This window comes from Aotus nancymaae, unplaced genomic scaffold (genome assembly GCF_030222135.1).
Source record: "Aotus nancymaae isolate 86718 unplaced genomic scaffold, 86718_ANA_hifiasm-v0.15.2.pri h1tg000079l, whole genome shotgun sequence".
Lineage (NCBI taxonomy): Eukaryota > Metazoa > Chordata > Mammalia > Primates > Aotidae > Aotus > Aotus nancymaae.
This window is the reverse complement of record NW_026988494.1, coordinates 12,546,166-12,573,782: the sequence shown is the minus strand read 5'-3', so window position 1 is coordinate 12,573,782 and position 27,617 is coordinate 12,546,166. Positions and strand designations below refer to the sequence as shown.

At 37.0% G+C, this 27,617-nt stretch overlaps 2 protein-coding genes across 2 annotated transcripts in view; one reads left to right on the top strand and one right to left on the bottom strand.

Moving 5' to 3' along the window:
* The window catches only part of SGCZ (sarcoglycan zeta), a 1,161,665-nt gene that overhangs the window by 1,091,979 nt on the left and 42,069 nt on the right, over positions 1-27,617 (top strand). The gene's annotated exons all lie outside the window — the stretch shown is intronic.
* LOC135271446 (small nuclear ribonucleoprotein F-like) lies at positions 18,396-23,420 on the bottom strand. Its single transcript, XM_064368641.1, is given in 2 exon segments — positions 18,396-21,038; positions 21,040-23,420. Coding segments are annotated over 2 exon segments (255 nt in total). The 5' UTR covers positions 21,171-23,420; the 3' UTR covers positions 18,396-20,914.

Here is a 27,617-nt window from a genome sequence, read left to right as displayed (position 1 = left end):
AACAAAATAATCTGTACAATGAACTCCCGTAGCCCAAGTTTACCACTGTAACAAACTTGCACATATACCCCTGAACTTAAAATAGAAGTTAAGAAAAAAAGGTGTATTGGCTGGACATAGTGGCTCATGCCTATAATCCCAGCACTTTGGGAGACAGAGGTGAGAGGATTGCTTGGCTCAATACTGGCCTGGGAAATATAGTGAGACCTTGTGTCTATAAAAATATTTTAACAATTAGGCATGATGGTGTGTGTCTGTAGTCCCAGCTATTCAGGAGGCTGATGTGGGAGGATGACTTGAGCCCAGCAGGTCAAGGCTGGAGTGAGCCAAGATCATGCCAGTGCAGTCTAGTGCGAGTGACAGAGCCAGATCCTGTCTCAAATATAAGATAAAAAGATGTGTTATGAAATGGTGATGAAACTCAGCAGGGGTTATTGAATGGGGATCCTCACTGGGTATCCCTGGCCTGAATCAAATCCCATCACCCTCACCCCAACCTCTGTCCCTCATTTCTCTTGGGAGCGTGTTCTGCTGAGAGGGTGGAGCCTCCACCATTGGGTGAGTGTTTAGAGTGGTCCCCATGAATATTTACCTGCATGATGTTCATTTTTCTTAAGACTTCTTTGTCAGGTGAGGAAAGGCGGCATCTATGGAGAGTACTGATTGAACTTCTCGAGTCCTGAGTTAGGAGAGCAGGGACAAAAAGAGAAAGAGTTCTGTTTGCCACAAACATAGACAAATCAGAAAGCATATTGGTTTTAGGCCCCTGAGCACTAACATTTGAGTTGCTCCTTGGTGAGTAAGTGAGGTGCCCTAGGGTAGAAATGCCCTCAGGGCAACTGGGCAATATGAATAATCTTTGAACCTTGGTAATGCCTACTGGTCATCACTCTTAAGACCAACATAATCCTGAGATAAATTTTAGGATATTACACACTTATCAAAAATTTATTTTATCCATATTCAGGTATTCTCATTGGGTAGTTTATAATCATAAGTAAAGGGAAATTCTAGAGCTCCTGGCAGATTTTACAATCTCATGAAATTTTCACTTCCTCTGATGTTTCTATTACCTTTACCTGTCTCATAATAGTTTCAGTGAAATAAGGGTGGGTAGTCACATTCATTTTCTTCTTTTGCTTAGTAGCCTGGATGCCATCCTTGAATTATTGCTTGGACTAAGTGCTTCCTTAGCCCAAATAGGTGAGAAAGTGCTTCCTGAAAAAATCTGTTTTTCTGCTGTTTAATTAAGTGCCTTAAGGCAGTTGTCTATTCTTTCTCCCTTTCTTGTTCTATCTCTTTTATGTCTCTCTCTCTCCCTTCTTCTTCCTATTGCTTCTCCTCCTTTAGCACCCCATGTGTGTGTAAAATGTGTCTATGTATGTGTGATGTGTGCATGAGATTAATGTGACTGTATGTACAAATGGATAAATGTTTCACACTGCTCTCTTTTTTCATTTTTTTCTCTCTCAAACATATGCACATAGTCATGCATTTATTCTTTATAATGTTCTTGATTGATCTATATTTTCCAGTTATCTCAGATACCACTAACTAATTAGAAGTCTGTGTCATATGCTTTCAGATTATCTTAAGTAATAAAATTATAAGCAGATTATTATAAAGGGTTGAAACGTAACACTTAGAATGAAAGAAACACCAACAATCTATGAGAGTGCCTGCAGCAAACAATGTTGACTTTTAACCTGATATGGATGTACAAACTTTTAACCCGATACGGATGTACAAGAGGCTAAACATTGTTAACAAATAAATGCTAAATTAGAGAGTATTTCATTTGATTAGAACTCTCCTCATTATCCAATCACATTTCCGTGTCTCATAGAAGAGCCCATTTGCCATTCACACACCCTAGAGACACAAACATACACATAGGTACATACACATACTAATTCTTGCCAGCCTTTACTCCTTTACCAGAATAGCAGATATTAACTTTATAGCAGCTTCATTCATTCCAATGATACTCCTTAAAGAAAGAAAAATAAAAATTTCAGAGGCAAATATAATTTAGAACTTCACATGCTTAGAGGAAAAAAAGTGTGCATAGCATAGCATGCAGTTTTAGGGCATTGAGATTGATTAGTAACCTCACATATACTTTAAAGAAGTGTTTGAATCATTTGACAAATAACAGTACAAAAAGACATTAACTCCAGGGTGCTCCATATAAATTAGATAGCTATGCTGACAGGATTTCAAAGTTACATGTGATGAAAGGTGTGTGTGTGCAGTTTATTCTAGAATTTCAAATTTGTGGCACAAACATTTTCTATTAAAGCAACATTTATTGGAATTAAAATGGATCCCTGGCCGAGGCGGGTGGATCACGCGGTCAAGAGATCAAGACCATCCTGGTCAACATGGTGAAACCCCGTCTCTACTAAAAATACAAAAAATTAGCTGGGCATAGTGGCATGTGCCTGTAATCCCAGCTACTCCAGAGGCTGAGGCAGGAGAATTGCCTGAACCCAGGAGGTGGAGGTTGCGGTGAGCTGAGATCGCGCCATTGCACTCCAGCCTGGGTAACAATAGCGAAACTCCGTCTCAAAAAAAAAAAAAAAGGATCCCTTTCAGCTTTATATTTTTTGAGCAAAGCCATTTTATAAAGGAACCTGACTTTCAGGATGATGACAGTGGATGGATTCATTTACACAATGGGTGTGTCTGTACATCTGAGGCAAAATCAATTATGACCATAATCATTCACAGATCTAGGATAGCTCATGATATTTAAATTCACTACCTACAAAGCTGCAGGACTTTACGTGATACATTCCGGTACTTATGGGTGCAGGGGGACAAAAGTAAAATGGTGAACACATACCTGAACATGACCACCGACCAATACCACATCACCACAAAGAGCTATCACATGCTTAAGATTTGTAATTGTTTACTCTTGACATTACTTGTCTTGTGCAGTAGAAGTTTCCTTAAATCTTAGTATGATTATCCTTATTTGACCTTAAGATGCTCTCTCTGTATCACTGAATATATAGGAGGTTTATACTTTAGCTCGCCTATGCACAATTGAAAACTTTGTTTTTATTTTGTATTCCCTACTATTGGCCAAAGGTATGCCTTAATTCAATTATCTTTTGAGACCTAGTCAACAACAACAGAAAAAGGAATAAACCTTTACACACAGAAGTCTCTTTAAATTTAGTGCTTTCAGGCAGAATCAATCAACTGCAATCTGTGGTTTCATTCGTATTCCACGTAGTATATTAACTTTAGAAAACAAATTTCACGAATAAGCCACTCTGCTGTAAAAAGTGAAAGACTTTCGCCCTGTAGAATGCTTTCATGATAAATTAAAAGCTATTAGTTAGACTTAGAGCTAGACCTATTTTTTTTCTATGATATAAAAGAGGACAATAGTTAAATGTACCAAGAGAAAGCATATCTATTTTTCGGACAGTGGCAATTAAAACTGGCAACCTGAAAGAATAGTGAAATCCAACCTTGCATCCACCCAGTGCTCTAGTGTTTGTTTGAAAGCCAGGAGTATCAGTCCTTTGTCTCTGTTCTAATTGAATGATTCGAAGTCTAGACAAGTTCCAATGCTTGTCTGACAACAGAAGAAAGGATTTTCTGAAGAGCTGTCTTTTAAATTAAACACCATGCTTCTGGCTTACAATCAGTATCTCCTGGTTTGTTTTTATTAGTTCATCTTCTACATCCTTGTTCTTGTCTAGTAAATTGGCATATTGCAATGGAGTCAGCTTTGGACTCAGCCTTTCTATTAGATAGGCCATTGTTCCTCTTCACAGTCCAGATGTCAAGAATGGGGTAACACTCAAGCAACAGGATGGAGCCGCTTTGTCCAGATAACCCATGAAGGAATGTGATTAGATTAGGTGCTTAGAAAAGTAACGGGCAATCATTTCCTTTTCTCTGAGGAAGCATTAAAGTTTGTAGACCTGGATCAGTCACTCAACTCAGATTTCTAGTTGCTTTTTAATTTACTGAGAATAATAATTTCTAACACACTAAATATTAGTACCACCCCAACTTCCCCTCAAGTCTCCAGATGAATCATGATTTCAGGTTTTGAAGTGTATAAATAATAAAGAATGCCATCTTCATAAATAAGCTGTTTCCTCTAAGCAGCTTGCCAACAGTCCTCTTCATGAGTTATTTTTTTAAGCTTTATTTAAATGTTTCATATAATTTTGTGAAAGCAAAACTTACTTGAAAATATAATTAAATAACAGGTGAAATGGGAGAAAAGTCATAAAAGAGGACAGTTTATTCCCCCGCCTCTACCCACAGCCACCAAAAAAGTCGCTGTATCAACTCATTTCTTCTCTGTGTAGTGGCTTTAAAATTGTCCATTTGAGGTTGAGTTTCTCTTGTAGCTTTAGTTCTTAGACCCACAAAATCTCTTGGAGATATAATTTATCCTGACATTGTATCAATGAACAGTCTGATTTCCTATATATCATGTTAAAAACATACATAACTGGCCAGGAATGGTGGCTTATGCCTGTAATCCCACTACTTCTGGAGGCTAAGGAGGGCAGATTACTTGAAATCAGGAGTTCAAGACCAGCCTGGCCAACATGGTGAAATGCCGTCTATACTAAAAATAGAAAAATTAGCTAGGTGTGGTTGTAGGCACCTGTAGTCCCAGCTACTGAGGAGGCTGAGGCAGGAGGACCACTTGAACCCAGGAGGCAGAGGTTGCAGTGAGCCAAGATCTTGCCACTCACTGCACTCCAGCCTGGGAAATAGAACGAGACTCTCTCAAAACGAACAAACAAACAAAAACTATACATATTGAATATGGCATACAAGCTTGCTTGCAGTTACTTTGCCTCTTTGCTGATCATCATTCAGGGCCTGGTATTTGCACCTGATGGCTGCCCATGCAGATTTCTTATGGTTTCCAGATATCCAGCCTCCAGTAACAGTGAGTCAAATTCCTCTCATGACTTGAATCTCTCCACTGTGATAGTTAATACTGAGTGTCAACTTGATTGGATTGAAGGATACAAGGTATTGTTCCTGGTTGTGTCTGTGAGGGTGGTTGTTAAAGGATACTAACATTTGAGTTGGTGGAGTGGGAGAGGCAGATCCACCCTCAATCTAGTCAGCTTTTATAGCTATTATGAATACATTGCCAGATTACATTGTTAAGATTGCATTACCCAGATACCTAGCTAATCTAGGATAAACTTCCTATTTTAAGTTCAATTTATTAGTAGCCTAAATTACATCTGCAAAATCTCTTTTGCTATGTAGCATAATATATTCACAGTCTCCAGGATCTAAGGTATGAACATCTTTGGCAGGGACAAAGAGGTTATTCTGCCTACCATACTGTACAAAGTATAGAATTTCTCCAGACATGTCTTGTCTTCTATTTAAGGAACATTATAAGAGGCACTTACCACATAAGGTTTTGATGAAGAATAAGAAAGACATGTAAAAATAACTTAGGACTAAACCTGGCACAGTTTTGGTATTTGATAATACTATTTTTACCAAGTGGTATTTTAAAATGACATTACGTTCTTATTTGTTAGTTGTAAAAGAAATACTTGTGCAGAAAAATAAAAAAACATTGGACTACAGATGAAAAAAGAAGGAAGTTGAAAGTACAGGAAGTGGGAATTGTATATTCAATATCAGAATATAAAATGGTACTCCTTACTGGGTATTTAGAAATATTTAAGGCTTCTAGAGAAAATGTTAGAAGAGGAATACAAGATGATGGGTAAGTGATACTAGTTATATCCCCTTAATACAGTAGCTCAAATTATATAAATGTTATTTTCTCTCACATAACACTGAAGACATAGTCTCCTGTACTAGAGAGCAAGAAAAATGCTCAGTCGATGATAGGGACATATCAAAAAAGACATACAAGCCAGTTTAGAGATGTTCCCTTGGGCTGAGCATGTGCACACACACACACACACACACACACAAATGGATATAACATATAGAATAGAATATATTAAATATGTCTCTATATTATACATAGACATATATATATATATATGTATAGATAACTTTAAATAACGTTATGTGCTATATAATGTTCAGTCAACAGAGGACAACATATATGATGATAATCCCTGAGGTTATGAAGGAGCTAAAATTTCTCATCACCTAGTGATGTCATAAGCATCATAAGGTCAGAGCACAACATATTACTTCTTTGTCATGATGCCACTGTAAACAAACCTCCTTTGCAGCCAGTCCTATAAAATTATAGCACATACAATTATGCACAGTACATGATCCTTGATCATGATAGTAAATACTGTTACTGGTTTATATATTTACTATAGCATACTATAGTTTTTAATCATCATGTTAGATTATACTCTTTATATTTATAAAAATAAAAGTTAACTGGGAAACATCCTCAGGCAGGTCCTTCAGGAGGTATTTCAGAAGAAGGCATTTTTATCATAGGAGATGTCAGCTTCATCTTTGTTATTGTCTCTGTAGACCTTTGAGTGGGACAAGATGTGGAGGTGGAAGACAGTGACACTGATGAACGTGATTCTTTGTAGACCTGGGATACAGGGTATTTTCTTAAAAAGAAAAACATATTTGTTAAAAAACTTTAAATAGAGAATAGCTTATATAATAAGATCATAAAGAAAAAAATAGTTCTGTACAGCTATACATGTTTGTGTTTTAAGCTAAGTGTTTGGAAAAGAGTCAAAAAGTTTTTAAAAAGTATATAATGTAAAAAAGTTACAGTAAGTTAAGATATGGTTGAAGAAAGAAACAAAAAATGTTTTTAAATAAATTAAGTATGGCCTATGTGCACAGTGTTTATAAAGTGTACAGTTGTGTATAGTAAAGTTCCAGGCCTTCACATTCACTCACCACTCACTCACTGACTCATCCAGAGCAACTTCTAGTCCTATAAGCTTCAGGACTAGACGTGCTCTATACAGGTATACCTTTTTTTTTCTATTATACTTTAAGTTCTGGAGGTATCTGTGCACAACATACAGGTTTGTTACATAGGTATACACATACCATAGTGGTTGGCTGCATCTGTCACCCCATCATCTATATTAAGTGTTTCTCCTAATGCTATCCCTCCTCTAGATCCCAAACTCTGACAGACCCCAGTGTGTGATGTTCCCCTCCCTGTGTCCATCATGTGTTCTCATCATTCAACTTCCACTTACGAGTGAGAACATATGGTGTTTGGTTTTCTGTTCTCCTGTTAGTTTGCTGAGAATGACGACTTCCAACTTCATCCATATCCCTGGAAATGACACAAACGCTTCCTATTTAAGGCTGTATAGTATTCCAGGGTGTATATTTGCCACAATTTCTTTATTCATTCTATCATTGATGGGCATTTGGGTTGCTTCCAAGTCTGTTATTGTGAACAGTGCTGCAAACATACATGTGCATGTGTATGTTTTATAGAACATTCTGTAAATTGAATGATTTATACTCCTTTGGGTATACACCCAGTAATGGGATTGCTGGGTCAAATGGTATTTCTTGTTCTAGATCCTTGAGGAATCACCACACTGTCTTTCACAACAGTTGAACTAATTTACACTCCCACCAATAGTGTAAAAGCATTTCCATTTCTCCACATCCTCTCCAGCATCTGTTGTCTCCTGACTTTTTAATGATCACCATTCTAACTGGAGTGAGATGGTATCTCATTGTGGTTTTGATTCGCATTTCTCCAATGACCAGTGATGATGAGCTGTTTTTTATGTCTGTTAGCTGCATAAATGTCTCCTTTTGAAAAATGTCTGTTTATATTCTTTGCCCACTTTTTGATGGGGTTTTTGTATTTTTTCCTGTAATTTTTTTATAAGTCCTTTGTAGTTTCTGGATATTAGCCCTTTGTCAGTTGGGTAGACTACAAAAATTTTGTCCCATTCTGTAGGTTGCTTGTTCACTCTAATGATAGTTTCTTTTGCTGTGCAAAAGCTCTTTAGTTTAATTAGATCCCACTTGTCTATTTTGGCTTTTGTTGCCATTGCTTTTGGTGTTTCAGTCATGAAGTCTTTGCCCACGCCTATGTCCTGAATGGTATTGCCTAGGTTTTCCTCTAGGGTGTTTATGGTTTTAGGTCTTATGTTTAAATCTTTAATCCACTTTGAGTTAACTTTTGTATAAGGTGTAAGGAAGGGATCCAGTTTCAGCTTTCTGTATATGGCTAGCCAGTTTTCCTAACACCATTTATTAAATAGGGAATCATTTCCCCACTGCTTATTTTTGTCAGGTTTGTCAAATATCATATGGTTGTAGGTGTGTGACATTATTTTGGAGGCCTCTGTTCTGTTCCATTGGACTATATCTCTGTTTTGTGACCAGTATGATGCTGTTTTGATTCCTGTAGGCTTGTAGTATAGCTTGAAGTCAGGTAGCACGATGCCTCCAATTTTGTGTTTGTTTGTTTGTTTATTTATTTTGCTTAGATTTGTCTTGGCTTTGTGGGCTCTTTCTTGGTTCCATATGAAATTTAAGGTGCTTTTTTTCCAATTCTTTGAAGAAAGTCAATGATAGCTTAATGGGGATAGCATTGAATATATAGATTTCTTTGGGCAGTATGGCCATTTTCACAATAAAGGTTTTTCCTAACCATGAGTATGGACTTTTTTTGTTTTTTTTCGTAGCCATGACTATGGACTTTTTTCCTAACCATGAGTATGGACTTTTTTTGGTAGGCTATTATATTAATTGCTGCCTCAATTTCAGACCTCGTTATTGGTCTATTCAGGGATTTGACTTCTTCCTGGTTTAGTCTTGGAAAAGTGTAAGTGTCCAATAATTTATCCATTTCTTCTAGGTTTTCTGGTTTATTTGCACAGAGGTGTTTATAGTATTCTCTGATGGTAATTTGTATTTCTGTGGCATCAGTGGTGATATTGCCTTTATCATTTTTAATTGCATCTATTCAATTCTTCTCTCTTTTCTTCTTTGTTAGTCTGGCTAGCAGTCTATCTGTTGATTTTTTCAAAAAAAAAAAAAAAAAAAAAGCTCCTGGATTCATTTGTTTTTTGAAGGGTTTTTCTGTGTCTCAACCTCCTTTAGTTCTGCTTGATCATAGTTACTTCTTGTCTTCTGCTGGCTTTTGAATTTTTTGTACTTGCTTCTCTAGTTCTTTTAATTGTGACATTTGGTTGTCAGTTTTATATCTTTCCTGCTTTCTCTTTTGGGCATTTAGTACAATAAATTTCCCTCTAGACACTGATTTAAATGTATCCAGAGATCCTGGTATGTTATGTCCTTATTCTCATTGATTTCAAAGAACATCTTTATTTCTGCTTTCATTTTGTTATTAATCTAGTAGTCATTCAGGAGCAGGTTGTTCAGTTTTCATGTAGTTGCATGGTTTTGACTGGGTTTCTTATTCCTGATTTCTAACTTGATTGCCCTGTGTGTGAGAGACTGTTATGATTTCTGTTCTTTTACATTTTCTGAGGAGTGTTTTATTTCCGATTATGTGGTCAATTTTAGAATAGGTATGGTGTGGTGCTGAGAAGAATGTATATTCTGTTGATTTGGGGTGGAAAGTTCTGTAGATGTCTACTTGGTCCGCTTGGTCCAGATCTGTGTTCAAGTCCTGGATATCCTTGTTAATTTTCTGTCTCATTGATCTGTCTAATATTGACATTGGGGTGTTAAAGTCTCCCACTATTATTGTGTGGGAGTCTGAATCTCTTGTAAGTCTCTAAGAATTTGCTTTATGAATCTTGGTGCTCCTGAATTGGGTGCATATATGTTTAGGATAGTTAGCTCCTCTTGTTGCATTTCTCCCTTTACCATTATGTAACGCCCTTCTTTGTCTCTTTTGATCTTGGCTGGTTTAAAGTCTGTTTTATCAGAGACTAGGATTGCAACCCCTGCTTTATTTTGCTTTCTATTTGCTTGGTAAATATTCTTCCATCGATTTAATTTGAGTCTATGTTTGTCTTTATATGTGAGATGTGTCTCCTGAATACAGCACACTGACTGGTCTTTAGTGTTTATCCAATTTGCCAGTCTATGTCTCTTAATTGGGGCATTTAGTCCCTTTACATTTGAGGTTAATATTGTTATGTGTAAATCTGATCCTGCGATTTTGATGCTAGCTGGTTATTTTGCCCATTAGTAGATACGGTTTTTTTCTAGTGTCAATGGTCTTTATCATTAGGTATGTTTTTGCAGTGTCTGGTACCAATTCTTTCCATGTTTACTGCCTCCTTCAGGAGCTCTTGTAAGGAAGGCCTGGAGGTGACAAAATCTCTCAGTGTGTACTTGTCCATATAGGATTTTATTTCTCCTTTGCTTATGAAGCTTAGTTTGGCTGGATATGAAACTCTGGGTTGAAAATTATTTTCTTTAAGAATGTTAAATATTGGCCCCCACTCTCTTCTGGCTTATAGGGTTTCTGCCAAGAGATCTTCTGTGAGTCTGATGGGCTTCCCTTTGTGGGTAACCTGACCTTTCTCTCTGGCTGTCTTTAGCAATTTTCCTTTTATTTCAACCCTGGTGAATCTGATGATTATGTGTCTTGGGATTGCTCTGCTTGAGGAGTATCTTTGTGGTGTTCTCTGTATTTCCTGTATTTGAATGTTGGCCTGCCTTGCTAGATTGTGGAAGTTCTCTTGGATAATATCCTGAAGAGTGTTTTCCAACTTGGTTTCATTCTCTCCTTCACTTTCAGGCACACGGATCAAATGTAGATTTTTCTTTTTACATAATCCCATATTTCTTGGAGGCTTTTTTCATATTTTTTCATTCTTTTTTCTCTAATCTTGTATTCTCACTTTATTTCATTGATTTGATCTTCAATCTCTGATATCCTTTCTTCTTCTTGATCAATTTGGCTATTGAAACTGGTGTATGTTTCATGAATTTCTCGTACTGTGTTTCTCTGCTCCATCAGATTGTTGATATTCTTCTCTAAACTGGTTATTCTAGTTAGCCTTTCATCTAACCTTTTTTCAACGTTCTTAGCTTCCTTGCATTGGGTTAGAACATGCTCCTTTTGCTTGGAGAAGTTTGTTATTACCACCCTCTGAAGCTTATTCTGTCAATTCATCAAACTCATTCTCCATCCAGTTTTTTTCCCTTACTGGTGAGGAGTTGTGATCCCTTGGAGAAGAGGCATTCTTGTTTTTGGAGTTTTCAGCCTTTTTGCACTGGTTTATCCCCATCTTCATGGATATATCTACCTTTGGTCTTTGTGATTAGTGACCTTTGGATGGGGTCTCTGAGTGAATGTCCTTTTTGTTGATGTTGAAACTATTTCTTTCTGTTTGTTAATTTTTCTTCTAACAGTCAGGCCCCTCTGCTGCAGGTATGCTAGAATTTGCTGGAGGTCAACTCCAAACCCTGCTTGCCTGGGAATCAGAAATGGAGGCTGTAGAACAGCAAAGATCGCTGCCTGTTTTCCTCTGGTAGCTTTGTTCCAGAAGGGTACCTGCCAGATGCCAGCCAGAGCTCTCCTGTATGAGGTGTCTGTTGGCCCTTACTGGGAGTTGTTCTGTATCCCAGTCAGAATGCACGGGGGTCAGGGAGCCACTTGAGGAGGAATTCTGTCCCTTATCAGAGCTCAAACACTGTGTTTAGATATTTGCTGCTCTCTTCAGAGCTGTGAGGCAGGGGCATATAGGTCTGCTGAAGCTATATCCACACAAGCCCCTTTTCTTAGGTGCTTTGTCCCAGGAAGGTAGGGGCTTTATTTTTAAGTCTCTGATGGGCCGTTGCTGTTTTCAGAGGTGTCCTCTCCAGTCAGGACATCTAGTGATGTCTGCCGGCAGCTGCTGAGCTGTGTTGGACTTTGCCCAGTTTGAGCTTCCAGGCCACCTTGCTCACATACTGTGAGGTTGAAATCACCTATTTGAGCCTCAGCAGTGGCAGATGCCCCTCCCACCACTGAGCTTGAGAGTCCCAGGTCAAGCTCAGACTGCTGTGCTGGCTGTGAAAATTCTAAGCCAGTGAATCGTAGCTTGCTGGTCTTCATGGGGTGGGACCCACTGAGCCAGGCCACTTGGCTCCCTGGCTTCAGCCCCTTTTCCAGGGGAGCGAGCACTTCTGTCTGTCTGGCATTCCAGAGGCCTTTGGTGATGAAAAAAAAATGCTGTGGCTAGCTCTCTTTCTGCCCAAGCAGCCGCCCAGTTTTGTCCTGGAAACCCAGGGTCCTGGTGGTTGTGTAGGTACTGGAGGGAATCTCCTGGTCTGTGGGTTGTGAAGACTGTGGGAAAAGCGTAGTATCTGGGCCCGAGTGCAGGGAACAGTCTCTCATGGCTTCCCTTGGCTAGGAGAAGTAGTTACCCATCCCCTTGCACTTCCCGGGTGAGGGGATGCCCCACCTTTGTTCGGCTCGCTGTCCTTGGGCTGCACCCACTGTCCAACCAGTCCCAATGAGATGAATTAGGTAATTCAGTTGGAAATTTGGCAATCACCCACCTTCTGTGTTGATTTTGCTGGTAGCTGTGCACCAGAGCTGTTCCTATTTTGCCATCTTCCATTTTTGTCATCTTTTATATCATTATTTTTACTGTACCTTTTCTATGTTTAGACATACAAATACCATTGTGTTACAGTTGACTATAGTAATCAGTACTATAACATGGTATACAGCTTTGTAGCTTAGGAGTGATGGGTTATACCACACAGCCCAGGTTTGTTATGTTTATTGTAAGTACACTATATGATGTTTTTACAATGGCGAGATCACCAAATGATGCATTTCTCAAAACATCACCCTGTTGGTAAGCAACACATGACTGTATATTTATACATATGTGAGTGTATATGTATATATAAAACATTTTGTATATAGAATGATAATAAATTTGATTTATTAAATAAAATCAAAATCTTTAACTCCATATTGTTATAAATAAATAAATATTTTTATGATAGAATGCCAACTAAAAATGTAAAAGAAAATCATGGGATTAGAAAAGCATCATTTTGCAATCATCTGAGTAATATTTATCTCAGGCAAATATATCAGTGGATGATAACACTAATGGGAGACAGTGATATGAGATGTGAATTTTTTCATATATGCCAAGCACATTTTCTAAAACATTAATTTTAATAGGTGGAAAAGTAACTCCAGTGGCAATCTATGGCTGTCACAGTCTTACTCAGCAAGTGAAAGGAAACACCACCAGTCATGGGCCAAAGAGACATCAGGCAACATCTGATAGGATGTTAAAGGAAGAAAAAATAGCTTCTCTATTGGACAAAAGTATGTAATTTAAGCATTAGCCTAAAGATATTTAGCACAATCTGAAATTAAGAAACATTTTCCAAGATATTAAGGTCACAAATCCAGGAAAAACAAAGAACGTTTTGAAGGCAACTGGACATTTGCCAGCTGTGTATATATACCACATGATTCTAGATTGGATTCATTGTCTACAGAGTGCATTACTGGAACAGATGGCTTTCTAGTTAACATTTCTCTGTAGCAAACTACAAAAGAGAGTGGCTGTAAAGCAATGATGGCATTTATTTTGCTCACAACCTGTAATTTGAACAGACTTCAGTGGAGATAGCTGATCTCTGCTCCACTGGGCAACAGCTGAGACAGCTCAGGATCTGGGGACTGGTATTATTTGAAGACTGGTTCACCCCCATGCCTGGAAGTTGATAATAGTTGTCATCAGAGACCTTAGATAGGATTGCCTGTCAGAACACCTACATGTGGCCCATCCATGTACCTTAGTTGCCTTAATTTATAATGCCTGTGTTTGAAGAGTAAGCCTTCAAAGAGAGAGAGAGGAGTAAGCTGTATCAAATTTTCTGAAACAGCCACTACCATTATATAAAAGGAGTGCTGAAGAACTTACAGACATGTTTTAAAGCCAGTCAGATTTAGTGAAGTTTGAATGAGGCCTCCAAAAATACACAAGAGTTTTTAAAAATTATACATATGCTTTGGAAGGCTGAGGAGGGTGGATCATGAGGTCAGGAGACTGAGACCATCCTGGCCAACATGGTGAAACCCTATCTCTACTAAAACTACAAAAATTAGCTGGGCATGATGGCAGGCACCTGTAATCCCAGCTACTTGGGAAGCTAGGGAAGAAGAATCTCTTGAATCTGGGAAGCAGAGGTTGCAGTGAGCTGAGATTGCACCACTGCGCTCCAGCCTGGCAACAGAGTGAGACTCTGTCTCAAAAAAAAAAAAAATTATTCATATGACATTTCTTTAGGTCTAAAATTGTTTCAAACAAAAAAATTGGAATAACATTATTAATAAACCACAGGTGACATATGTCAAAATACAAAAAGTATTCCTCACATGTGTTTTGATCAGCTTAGGCTGCCATAACAAAATACCATGAAATGAGTGGCTTAAACAACATAAATTTATTTTCTTACAGTTCTGGAGGCTAGAAGTTCGAGATCAGGGTTCCAACATGGTCAAGTCCTGATAAAGACTCCTTACTAGCTTGTAGACAGCTGCCTTGTTGCCGTGTCTTCATATGTCAGAGAGAGAGAGAGAGAGCGGAGAGAGGAAAGAGGAGAGAAGAAAGAAGAGAGAGAGGAGAGAGAGAAAGAGAGGGAGTGAGGGAGATGGAGGGGGTAGGGACCCAGTGTAGAGAGACCTGGTGTGGCTGCTTCTTCTCATAAGGGAACTAATCTCATCAAGAGGACCCCATCCTCGTGACCTCATCTAAACCTAATTATCTCTCAATATACCATCTCCAAACTCAATCACATTGAGGGTTAGGATTTCAGCATATGAATTTAGGAAGGGCAGAATTCAGCCAAGGTAACATGGTAAAATTGTACTGAACCTTGAAAAAATTAAAATCAAGTATACAATATTAAATTTCAACTCTGTGAAGAACTAAGGGGAAGTAAATTACATAGTGTAGGTTTGTAGCTTTCCGATAGTATGGCTTTGATATGGTGATAGATCTCTGAGATTCTAGACACTTGGATGGCTATGTAGTGCTTAGCCTATTTTCCTTGAATATTAGTTGTTTTGGTAGGGGGTGTATAGTAGCTGAATTGCAAACAGTGGAAGATTGTGGTACCTGTCAGTGGCTGAAACACAGGCCTTTTTTGCTATTGAATGAAACAGGATCCTGAAGTTTGGGTCCCTTTTATTTCTCCCTTGCTCTCCTTCTCAGTGACAGTATCAAACCTATGGTCACTTTACTCTGTGGGATGTATCATTTCATTGCTGCAATAAAATCTCACTCCCAATTACTCTGGCCAGGTTACGTAACTCTAATTTTTCTAAGCCTTGCATTGATGTTCAGAGGTAGGCTGGAGCTCACTTTTTTGACAAAGTCAGAACTTACCTCTGGAAGAATTTTTGAATAGGCTTACATGACAGGGTTCGTGTTCAGATTGAAGTCCAAATCCTGACTTTATGGGGGAAAGTACCACCTAAACACTGATTCTAAACTTTTATTTTGAGATAATTGTAAGTGTACATACAGTTGTAATAAATAATACAGAGAGAATCTGCAACATTCACCTAGTTTTTCTCAATGGTAACATCGTATAAAACTGTAGTAACGTATTACAAGCAGGATGTTGCCATTGATGCAGTTGAGACACAGAACAGTTCCATCACTGCAGGCATCCCTAGCTTTCCACACTCACTTTCCTCCACCCTCATGTTAACCCCTGACAATCACTTATTTATTCTTCATTTGTAGAGTTTTGTTTTTTAAGAATATTATATTTAGAATCATATGGTAGTTACTTACTTTTCCAGATTTTGTTTTTCACTCGGCATGGTTCCCTGGAGATTCATCCAAGTTGTATATATCAATAGTTTCTTTCTTATTTCTGGTTGGTAATCTACAGTGTGAATATATCACAGATTATTTAACTATTCATCCATTGAGGAACATCTGAGTTGTTTCTAGGTTTTGGCTATTATGACCAATGTTACTATGAACATTGTATACAGTATTTTGTGTGAAAATTTTTTTTTCTTTATCTGAGATAAATATCTAGGGGTGTGATTGCTGGGCCATATGGTAGATGCAAGTTTTGTTTTATAAACTGTTTTGCAGAATGATTACAATGCTTCATATCCTTTCCTGCAATAATTCAGTTTCTCCATATCTTCTTCAGTCTTGGTGTTATCATTATTTTGTGTTGAAAGTTGTATAGTGGTATGATAATAGCTGTATAGTGATATTTTATTGTGCTTGAAAAGACAGGGTCTTGCTATGTTGCCTAGTCTGGTCTTGAACTTCTGGGCTCAAATAATCTTCCCAGCTCATCCACCCATATAGTTGGGACCACAATCATTTGCCACATTGCCTGGCTTATCGTACTTTTAATATGCATTTCCCTTATAGCTAATCACATTAAACATCTTTTTCTGTGTTTATTTGCCAGCCATATATATTCAGTTCAGTAAAATGTCTATAAATCTTTTGCTCATTTTCTAATTCAATTGTTTGTGGTTTTTGTTGGGGTTTTGAGGTTCTTTTCATATACTAGGTACCAGTCCTCTGTAGGATATAAGGTTTGCAAATATTTTCTCCTACTCTCATAGCTTGTTTTCTTAGTCTCTCAGTCAAGTCTTTCATGAGACAAATTTTTAAAATGTTATGAGGTCTATTGCTCTATTTTTTAATGAATTCTGCTTTTGGTATAAAATATAAGAACTATGTGCCTAACGCTATGTAACAACATTTTCTACATTTTTTCCCTAAACTTTTATAGTTTTATATTTTACATTAAAGTCTATGATATGTTTTGGTTTGATTTTTTTGTAAGATGTGAGTTTTAAGTTAATCTTTTTGTTTTTCTCTGTTGCATATTCAGTTGTTCCAAGCTTTTTCTTCCCCCATAGATTTCCTTTTACATCCTTGTCAAAACTCAGTTAGGCTTACTAGTGTGTATTTCTGGCTTCTCCGGTGCACTCTACTAAGCAGAATGTCTATCTCTCTGACAATATCTCACCTTGATAACTGTAGCTACTAAATAGACCTTTACATTAGGTAAAGTGATTCCTCCAACTGTGTTCTTTATTTCAATATTATTATTGTTATTCTTATGTTTGGGTCTTTATATATTGATTTTAGAATATGTGTTTCTATTCTATTCTTATATGTTGATTTTAGAATATTTATAGTCTTCAAAATATTCTTGTTTTAATTGCATTAAACCTGTACAAAAATTTTAGGAGAATTGTCATTTTTACTATATTGAATCCTCTGATCCACAAAAATGTTGTCTTTTCATTTATTTAGTTTTCTTTGATATCTTTCATGCATAATTTGTAAACTTCAGCATAGATTATCTGTAAATGTTCTAATAAATTTTTTAATTGGCTTGGAAGTAGTTATAAATAGTACGTTTTAAATTTTAAATTTTTAATTTCTGTGGCATATAGTATGTGTATACATTTATGAGGTAAATGGGATGTCGATGCAAGAATGCAATGTAAAATAATTACATCATGGAGATGGAGTATTCATCCCCTCAAGCATATATTCTTTGAGTTATAAATCAATTATACTCTCTAAGATATTTTAAAATGTACAATAGTAGCTATTATTCACTCTTTCTATTTTTTGTACTCATTAACCATTCCCACTTCACTGACACACCCCCACTATCATTGCCAGCTTCTGGTAACCATTGTTTTACTATGTCCATGAGTACAATTGTTGTGATTTTTAGATTCCACAAATAAGTGAAGACATAGGATATTTGTCTTTCTGTACCTGGCTTGCTTCACTTAGCACAGTGATTTCCAGTTCCATCCACATTGATGCAAATGATGATCTCATTCTTTTTACGGCTAAATAACATTCCAGTATGTATATGGACCACATTTTCTTTATCCATTCATCTGTTGATGGACACTTAGGTTGTTTCCAAATCTTGGCTATTGTAAATAATGCTGAAACATACATAGGAGTGTAGGTATAGCTTTGTTATACTGTTGTCTCTTCTTTTGTGTGTATACCCAGCAGTGGGTTTGCTGGATCATATTGTAGCTCAATTATAAGTTTTTTGAGGAAGCTCCAAACTGTTCTCCATAGTTGTTGTAATAATTTCCATTCCTTTCAATAGTGTACAAGGGTTCGCTTTTCTCTACATCCTCTCTAGCATTTATTATTGCCTGTCTTTTAGATATAAAAGCCATTTTAAAAGGGAAGATAATACCTCATTGTAGTTTTGATTTGCATTTCTCTGATAATCAATGATGTTGAGCATTTTTTCAAATTGTACTTTAGGTCCTGGGGTACATGTGCAGATCATGCAGGATTGTTGCATAGGTACATACATGGCTAGGTGGTTTGCTGCCTTCATCCCCCATCACCTAATCTGGTATTTCTCCCCTCATTATCCTTCTCCACCCTGCCCACCCCTGCTGTCCCTCCCCTAGCCCTCCCCTACTGACCACAGTGTGTGATGCTCCCTTCCCTGTGTCTACAGGTTCTAATAGTTCAACATCCACCTATGAGTGATAACATATGGTGTTTGGTTTTCTGTTCTTGTGTCAGTTTGCTGAGAATGATGGCTTCCAGATTCATCCATGTCCCTATGAAGGACACGAACTCATCATTTTTTATGGCTGTGTAGTATTCCATGGTATATATGTGCCACATTTTGTTTATCCAGTCTATCAATGATGGACACTTGGGTTGGATGTTGAGCATTTTTATATGCCTGTTAATCATGTGTGTGTTTTCTTTTAAGAATTATCTATTCAATTGGTTTGCCTATTTTTTTAATTGAATTTTTAGATGTTTTCCTATAGGGTTGTTTGAGCTCCTTGTGTATTCTGGTTATTAATCCCTTGTCAGTTGGCTAGTTTGCAAATATTTTCTCCCAGTCTTCACTTTGTTGACTCACTTTGTTGATTGTAACAGCAAAAGCTTTTCAACTTGATTTGATCCTGTTTGTCCATTCGTGCCTTTGTTGTCTGTGCTTGTGGGAGTATTGCTCAACACATTTTTGCCCAGACCAATGTCTTGGATAGTTTACTCAATGTTTTCTTGTAGTAGTTTCACAAATGGAGGTCTTAGATTTAAGTCTTTAATCCATTTTGATTTGATTATTGTATCTAGTGAGAGATAGGGGTCTAGTCTCATTCTTCTGCCTATGGCTATCCAATTATTCCAATGCCATTTATGGATTAGACTGTCTTTTCTCCAGTGTATGTTCTTAGCACCTTTATTGCAAATGAGTTTACTGTAGGTGTGGAGGTTTGCTTCTGGGTTATTATGTTTTATTTCTCTGTGTGTCAGTTTTTATGACAGTACCATGCTGCTTTCATTGCTATAGCTCTGTAGTATAATTTGGGGTCAGGTGATGTATTCCTCCAGTTTTTTTCTTTTTGATTAAGATAATTAGCTATTCTGGGATTTTTTTGTGGTAGATATAAAGTTTAGGATTGTGTTTTTTTTTTTTTTTTTCTGTATCTATGAAGAATGTCAGTGGTGTTTTGATAGGGATTGCATTTAGTCTGTAGATTGCTTTGGGTAGTATGAAATTTTAACAACATTGATTCTTCCAATCCATGAACATAAACTATTCTTTTATTTTTTGGTGTTCCCTTCCATTTCTTTCATCAGGATGTTATAGTTTCATTATGGACATTTTTCACTTCATTGGTTAATTCCTAGCTAATTAAATTTATGTGTGCTCTTGTAAATTGAATTACTTTTTAAATTCTTTTTCAGATTTTTCACTGTTGGCATATGAAAATGCTACTAAATTTGTATGTTGATTTTGTATCCTGCAACTTCAATAAATGTGTTTATCAGTTCTAATCATTTGGGGGGGCCTTTAGGTTTTTCGAAGTATAAGATCATATAATCTGCAAACAAGGATAATTTGACTTGTTCATTTTCAATTTGGATGCCCAACTCTTTTTCTTGTCTGATGGCTCTAGCTAGAACTTCCAATATTATGGGGAATAACAGTGGTGAAAATGGGCATTGTTGTTGTGTTCCAGATCCCAGAAGAAAGGCTTTCAGTTTTTCCGCATTCAGTTCATACTAGCCGTGGGTCTCCCATATATAGCTTTTATTATGTTGAGGTATGTTCCTTCTATACCCAGTTTTTTGGGGGATTTTATCACGAAGAAATGTTGAATTTTTTCAAATAATTTTTAGATCTATTGATAGGATCACATGGTTTTTATCCTTCATTTTGTTGATTTGATGTACCACCTCGATTGGTTAGTGCATGTTGTACTATCCTTGCATCCCAGGGATAAACCCACTTGGTCATGATGAATGATTTTTCTAATGCATTGGTGAATTCAGTTTGCTAGTATTTTGTGGAGGATTTTTGCATCAATATTCATCAGAGATTTTGGCTTGTGGTTTTCTTTTTTTGATGTGTCTTTGTCTGGTTTTGGTATTAAGGTAATATTGATTGTATAAAATGAGTTTGGAAGCATTCCATCCTCTTCTATTTTCTGGAATAGTTTGAGAAAGTTTGGTATTTGTTCTGCTTTAAATGTTTATTTGATTGGATTCAGCAGTGAAGCCATCAGGTCCCAGGCTTTTCTTTACCTATATATATATTTTTTATTATGGCTTTGACCTTGTTACTTCTTATTGGTCTGTTCAGGTTTTGGATCTCTTCTTTGCATAATCTTGGTAGATGGTATGTGTCTAGAAATTTGTCCATTTATTCTAGATTTTCCAATTTGCTGGCATATAGTTACTCATGGTAACTATTAATGACCTTTTGGTAGCATCAGTTTTAATGACTCCTGTTTTGTTTCTGATTTTATTTATGTGTATCTTTTTTTCTTTGTTTGGCTAAAGGTTTGTCAATTTATTTAACTTTTTGAAAACCAACTTTTTGTTTCATTGATATTTTGTACTTTTTTTTTGAAAAACACATCTTTATTGTCTTGAAATATATATATATTTTCTAAAAATTCTGAGGGCTGGTGTCAGGAAAAAAAAGAAAATCCCCACAAAATATGCTATTCTCTCATTTCCCAATCTTCTTCCTCTTCTTCCACACTTCTGATATAAAGGACAATATGACACCTTATTAAAACTTCACCCAGATGTCCAGACAACACTTCATCTATGTATTTTCATGTTCATATGCATGTTCATGTAGCCATCTACAGATACCAGGTAGCCCTTGTACTCCATTCCCCACTTAAGTTTCACCATCACTAGCTTTCCTGTTAGTCTATTGAGGAAAGATTTGGGATTGAAGGGTAAACTCATCTTAACCACGGGCTAATGCTGCAGGCTACTTGCTGCCAACCAGGCCGCCACTCATCCCTCGTGACCACAGCAGGTACCACAAGTCCGGAACCGGTATTTCGTACTTTTTAAAAAATTTCTATTTCATTTATTTCTGCTCTAATCTTTATTGTTTATTTTCTTCTACTAATTTTGGGTTTCATTTGCACATGCATTTCTAGTTCTTTAAGATGCATTGTTAGACTGTTTATTTGAAATCTTTCCTCTTTTTTGATGTGAGAACTTGTATTTACAAAATTCCCTCTGAAAACTGTTTTTGCGGTATGTCATAGGTTTTGGTATGTTGTGTTCTTGAAATATTATCATTTGTTTCAAGAAATTTTTCCATTTCCTTCTTATTTTCTTCATTGACCCACTGGTCGTTGAGGAGCACATGGTTTAATTTCCACGTATTTGTAAAGTTGAAAAACTTCCTCTAGTTATTAACTTCTAGTTTTATTTTATTGTGGTCTGAGAAGATGGCTTGATATTATTTCAACTTTTTGAATGTTTTCAGACTTGTTTTGTGACCTAATATATAGTCTATCCCTGATAATGATCCATGTGCTGAGGGAAAGAATGTGTATTTTGTAGCCATTAAATGAAATGTTCTATAAGTATCTATTATATTCATTTGGTTTGTAGTGCAGAATAAGTCAGATGTTTCTTTGTTGATTTTCCATCTCCAAGTGGGAGGTTGAAGTGGGAGGCTGAAAGTAAAAGGTTGAAGTTTCCAGTTGTCATTGTATTTGTACATATTTCTCTTTTTAGTTCTAATAATGTTTCCTTTATATATTTGGGTGCCCCAGTGTTGGGTATTTAAAATTGTTACATATCCTCTTACTGAATTGATGCCTTTGTCATTATATAGTGACCTTCTTTGTAGCTTCCTATAGTTTATGTCTTAAAATCTATTTTGTCTGATGTAAGTATAGCAACTCCTGCATTTTTCAGTTTTAATTGGCAATAAATATCCTTTTCCATACTTTTATTTTCAGTCTATGTATATCTTTATAGGTCAAGTGTATTTCTAATAGGCAACATTTTAATGGATCCTGTTTTTTCGTTTATTCAGACAGTCAACGTCTTTTGATTGGAAAATTTAGTCCTTTTTTTTTTTCTGGTTGTTTTGTGGTCTTCTCTTCCTTCTTACTTTCTTTCCTGTCTTCCTTTAGTGAAGGTGATTTTCTCCAGTGATATGACTTAGTTTCTTGTTTTTTAGTTTTTGTGTATCTATTGTACATTTTTGGTTTGAGATTACTATGAGGCTTGCAAACACTATTTTATAACTCATTATTTTAATATAATACGAACTTAACACTGTTCGCACAAACATACAAGAAAAAAACTACTTAAACTCTATGCCTTGGCTTCTTCCCCTCATTAAATTTTTCCTTATTAAATTTTTGTTTATTCATACCTTAGTGTAATGACTATGCCTTGAAAAGTTGCTGTAGTTATTATTTTTTAATGCTTTATAATTTAGTCTTTCTATTCTATTCTTTCTATTTCTATTCTGAATGCTTTATAATTTAGTCAGTCTATCTCATTCAGGATAAGAGTAGTTAACATACCACTATTCCAGTGTTATAATATTCTGTGTTTTTCTGTTTACTAACTATGACCAGTGAGTTATATACCTTTAAATGATTTCTTACTGCTAATTAATGTCCTTTTCTGTGTGGTCAAAGTAATCCCTTTAGCATTTCTTGTAGGAAAGAGCTGGTGTTGATGAAATCCCTCAGCTTTAGTTTGTCTGGGAAGGTTTTTATTTCTTCTTTGTATTCGAAAGATATTTCTGCTAAATACACTATTCTAGTGTAAGCATTTTTTTTTTTTCCCTCAGCACTTGAGATATCTCATACCACTGTCTCCTGGCTTGTAAATTTCCACTGAAAAGTTGGCTGCCAGACCTATTGGAGTTCCATTGTATATTATTTGTTTCTTTTTCTTTGCTGCTTTTAGAATCCTTTCTTTATCATTGACTTTTGAGAGTTTGAGAATTAAATGCCTTGAAGTAGTCTTCTTTGGGTTAAATCTGCTTGGTGTTCTGTAACCTTCTTGTACTTGGATATTGATATTGAGAGTTTGATAATTAAATGCCTTGAAGTAGTCTTTGGGTTAAGTCTGCTTGGTGTTCTGTAATATTCTTGAACTTAGATATTGATATCTTTCTCTAGTCTTGGGAACTTCTCTGTTAGAGTCCTTTTGAATAAATGTTCTACCCCTATCTTTTTCTTTACCTTATTTTAAGGCCAATAACTCTTAGATTTACCCATTTGAGGATATTTGGTAGATCCTATAGGCAGTGTATTTTTTTTGATTCTTTTGTCTCCTCTGACTGTGTATTTTCAAATATCTTGTCTTCAAGCTCACTAATTCTTTCTCCAGCTTGATCAGGTCTGCTATTAAAGAACTCTAATGTGTTCTTCAATATGCCAATTACATTTTTCAGCTCCAGAATTCCTGCTTGATTCTTTTTAATTATTTCAATTTCTTTGCTAAGTTTATCTGGTAGCATTCTGAAGTCCTTCTCTGTGTTATTTTGAATTACTTTGAATTTTCTCAACATAGCTATTTTAAATTCTGTCTGAAAGGTCACATATCTCTGTTATGTGTGACCTTTCTCCAAGATTGGTCCTTGGTGCTATTTTTAGTTCATTTAGTAAGCTTATGTTTTCCTGGATAGTGTTGATGCTAACCACATTCTTTGGTGTCTGGGCACTGAAGAGTTATGTGTTTATTGGCGTCTTCAATCTCTGGGATTATTGTAGTCATTCTTCTTTCAGAGGCTTTGGGGTATTTAGAAGGACTTGGGTGTTGTGATCTAAGCTGTATCTGCTACAGGGTGTATCCCAAGCCCAGTAAATGCAGTGGTTCCTGCATAGTCATAGAGGTTATTTTCTTTTTTTTTTTTTTACAACAACAAAAGACTTGTGGGGGTATACCAGAAAAGACAACATGAAGGTTTATTCAAACTGCATAATTAAAAATGTATTTCCTAAATGCCTTTGTAGTCTTATGATTCTTAGAATTTTAATTCCTAAAATAAACATAGAATGGCAATTTGAAACATAATATATATGCCATTTGTTTTGGAAAACATATCAATTTTCTTTTCTTTTCTTTTTTTTTTTTTGAAAGAAAGAAAAAAAAGAATGAAGAAGAGGAAGAAAAAGGAAGAGAGAGAGAGAGAATGGGAGTATTGCTTCCTTGCCCAGGCTAGAATGCAATTTAGTAATGGGTATTGAAAACCACTTTTATACCAATAATTATACTTAATGATGTAGACAGGAAGGAATAAGGAAAGAAAATAACAAACAAGCAGCTAACCAATATTTCATTTAAACCTATGAAATGCTATGCGATTACTGAGGAGTGGTTTACTTCCAATTATGTAGTCACTTTTAGAATAGGTGTGAGGTGGTAATGTATGTTTTGTGTATTTGAAGGGGAGAGTTCTATAAATGTTTATTAAGTTTACTTGTTCCGGGTCTGAGTTCAAGTCCTGGATGTCCTTGTTAATTTTCTGTCTCGTTGATCTATAAAATCATTAGCTATTCTTGTTACATTGATCCTTTTGCCATTATGTAATGTCCTTCTTTGCCTCTTTCGATCTTTGTTGCTTTAAAGTCTACTTTATCAGAGGCGAGAATTGCATCTCCTGCTTTTTGTTTATTTGTTTATTTTACTCTCTGTTTGGATGGTAAATCTTCCTCCTCCTCTTTGTTTTGAGTCTTTGTGTATTGTTGCATGTGAGATGGGTCTGGATGCAGCATACTGATGGGTTTTGGCTTTTTATCCAATTAGAATATATATAAGTTTAATACTGCCATTTGATGCTAGCTGGCTGTTTTGCCCATTAGTTGGTGTACATTTTTCATTGTGTTAATGCTGTTTGATTTTTGATACGTTTTTGGAAAGGCTGATATTGGTTGTTCCTTTATATGTATAGTGCTTCTTTCAGAAGCTCTTGTAAAGCAGGTCTGGTGGTGGTGAAGTCTCTAAGTACTTGTTTGTTCGCAAAATATTTAATTTTTCCTTCGCTCATAAAACTTAGTTTGGCTGGATATGAAATTCTGGGTTGAAAGTTCTTTTCTTTAAGGATATTAAATATTGGTCCCCACTCTTTTCTGGCTTGCAGGGTTTCTGCTGAGAAATCTGCTGTAAGTCTGATAGGTTTCCCTTTATGGGTAACCTGACCTTTCTCTCTGGCTGCCCTTAGTATTTTCTCCTTCATTTCAACCCTAATAAATCTGGCAATTATGTGCCTTGGGGTTGGTCTTCTTGAAGAATATCTTTGTGGTGTTCTCTGTATTACCTGGAGTTGAATATTACCCTGGCTTGCTAGGTTGGGAAAGTTTTCCTGAATGATATCCTGAAGAGTATTTTCCAACTTGGATTCATTCTCTTCGTCACATTCAGGTACACCTATCAAACATAAATTAGCTCTTTTCACATAGTCCCATATTTCCTGGAGACTTTGCTCATTCCTTTTTATCCTTTTTTCTCCAATCTTGTCTTCTCGTTTCATTTCACTGAGCTTGTCCTCGACTTCTAATATCCTTTCTTCTGCTTGATCAATTTGACTGTTTAAACTTGTGCATACTTCGCGAAGTTCTCGTGTTGTGTTTTCAGCTCCATCAATTCACTTATATTCCTCTCTAAATTGTCCATTCTCGTTAGCATTTCGTCAAACCTTTTTTCAAGGTTCTTAGTTTCTTTGCATTGGGTTAGAACAAGTTATTTTAATTCACAGAAGTTTCTTATCACCCACCTTTTGAAACCTGCTTCTGTTATTGGAACACACTCGTTCTCCATTAAGCCTTGTTCCATTACTGATGAGGAATTGCGATCCCCTGTAGAGGGAGAGGCATTCTGATTTTGAGTATTCTCTGCCTTTTTAGGGTGGTTTCTTCTCTTCATTATATATTTATCCCTCTGTCGTCTTTGTAATTACCGACTTTCTAACTAGGTCTCTGAGCGGACGTCCAACTTTTGATTCCCAGCGCCGAAATCTGAGCAATCCACTGCACCAGCCAAAACAGCGGTGTTAAGATTGATGGTGTTTTTCTGCCTGGGAATCTCTGGACTCTGCACCTAGAACTGCTGCGCTAAGGCGCCAGCAAAACCGCCGTGCCAGCCACAAGAGTTGCCCTGGCGACCCGTGGGGCTCCTCCACTGGGAATCTCCTGGTCCGTGAGCAACAAACATTCATCTGGAAGTGTGGCGTCCTCTCGTTCTCTGTGCTTTCACTGGGAGCTACATGCCCGAGCTGCTAGTGATCAGCCATCTTGGATCTCCAGAGGTTATTTTCTATCTGTAGATTAAGCCTTAGTGGTCTTGGACATAAACCGAGAGAATTCGGTGGATTGCCAGGCAGACTCTTGTTCTCTTCCCTTACTTTAAGGAAAAAAAAAAAAAAAAAAAAGAGTCTCTCTGTCGTAAAGCTGGGGGTGGAGTAACACAAGCTCCACTGTGGCCCCTACCAGTACGACTGCACTAGGTTAGAACTAAAGCCAGCACAACACTGGGTCTTGTTCAAGGTCTCTCTACCTCTTAGGAATTGGCATAGCCATCCAGGCCTATGTTGTTTTTTTCAGGGCAGTGAGGTCCCCCAGGCTTCAGGTAGATTCAGAGGTCCTCTCAGGGAGTCAGAACTAGAGATAAAAACCTTAAAAGTCTACATAGTGTTCTATTTTACTGTGGTGGAGCTGACAATCAAACCACAAGATGCAGTGCTTCCTACTCTTCCCTTCCCTTCCCTTCCCTTTCCAAAGGCAAAGGAGCCTCACTCAGTAGCCAACACCACTCCAGGCCACAGTATTGCCAGACTACCACTGATGTTCCCTTAAGGCCCAAAGATTCTTACATCAGCTTGTGGTGAATGCTGACTGGCCTAGGATTCATGCTTCAAGTAGGCTCTCCACTGGCCCAGGTCAGGTCCATAGTGCAATCCAAGTGTCAAGTCCTAGAATTGGGGACTCCAGGAGCCTGCTGGTGCTCTACTACCCTGTGACAATGCTGGTACCTAAGGTATAAGACAAAGTCTTCCCTTTACTTTTCTCTCTGCTTTTCTCCAGTAGAAAGAGTTTTTCCACGTAGCCACCACAGCTGGTAAGGTGCTGAGTCTCACCTGAAGCCACCATTTCTCAGCATCTCACCCAATGCCCTCAACATAGTTCCTGGGTATTGCTATTGGTTATTCAGGGCCCATGGGCTCTTCAGTTATCATGTTATGAATGCTTCCAGGACTGGGTCCTTTTTTTCAAAGTAGTGGATTCCCTTCTGGCCCAAGGTATGTCTAGAAATGTCATCTGGGAGCTAGGGCCTGGAATGGAGTCCTCATGACTCTGACTATGACTTATCTTGCTATGACTAAGCTGGTATCCAAGATGCAAGACAATGTCCTCCCCACTCTTCCTTTCC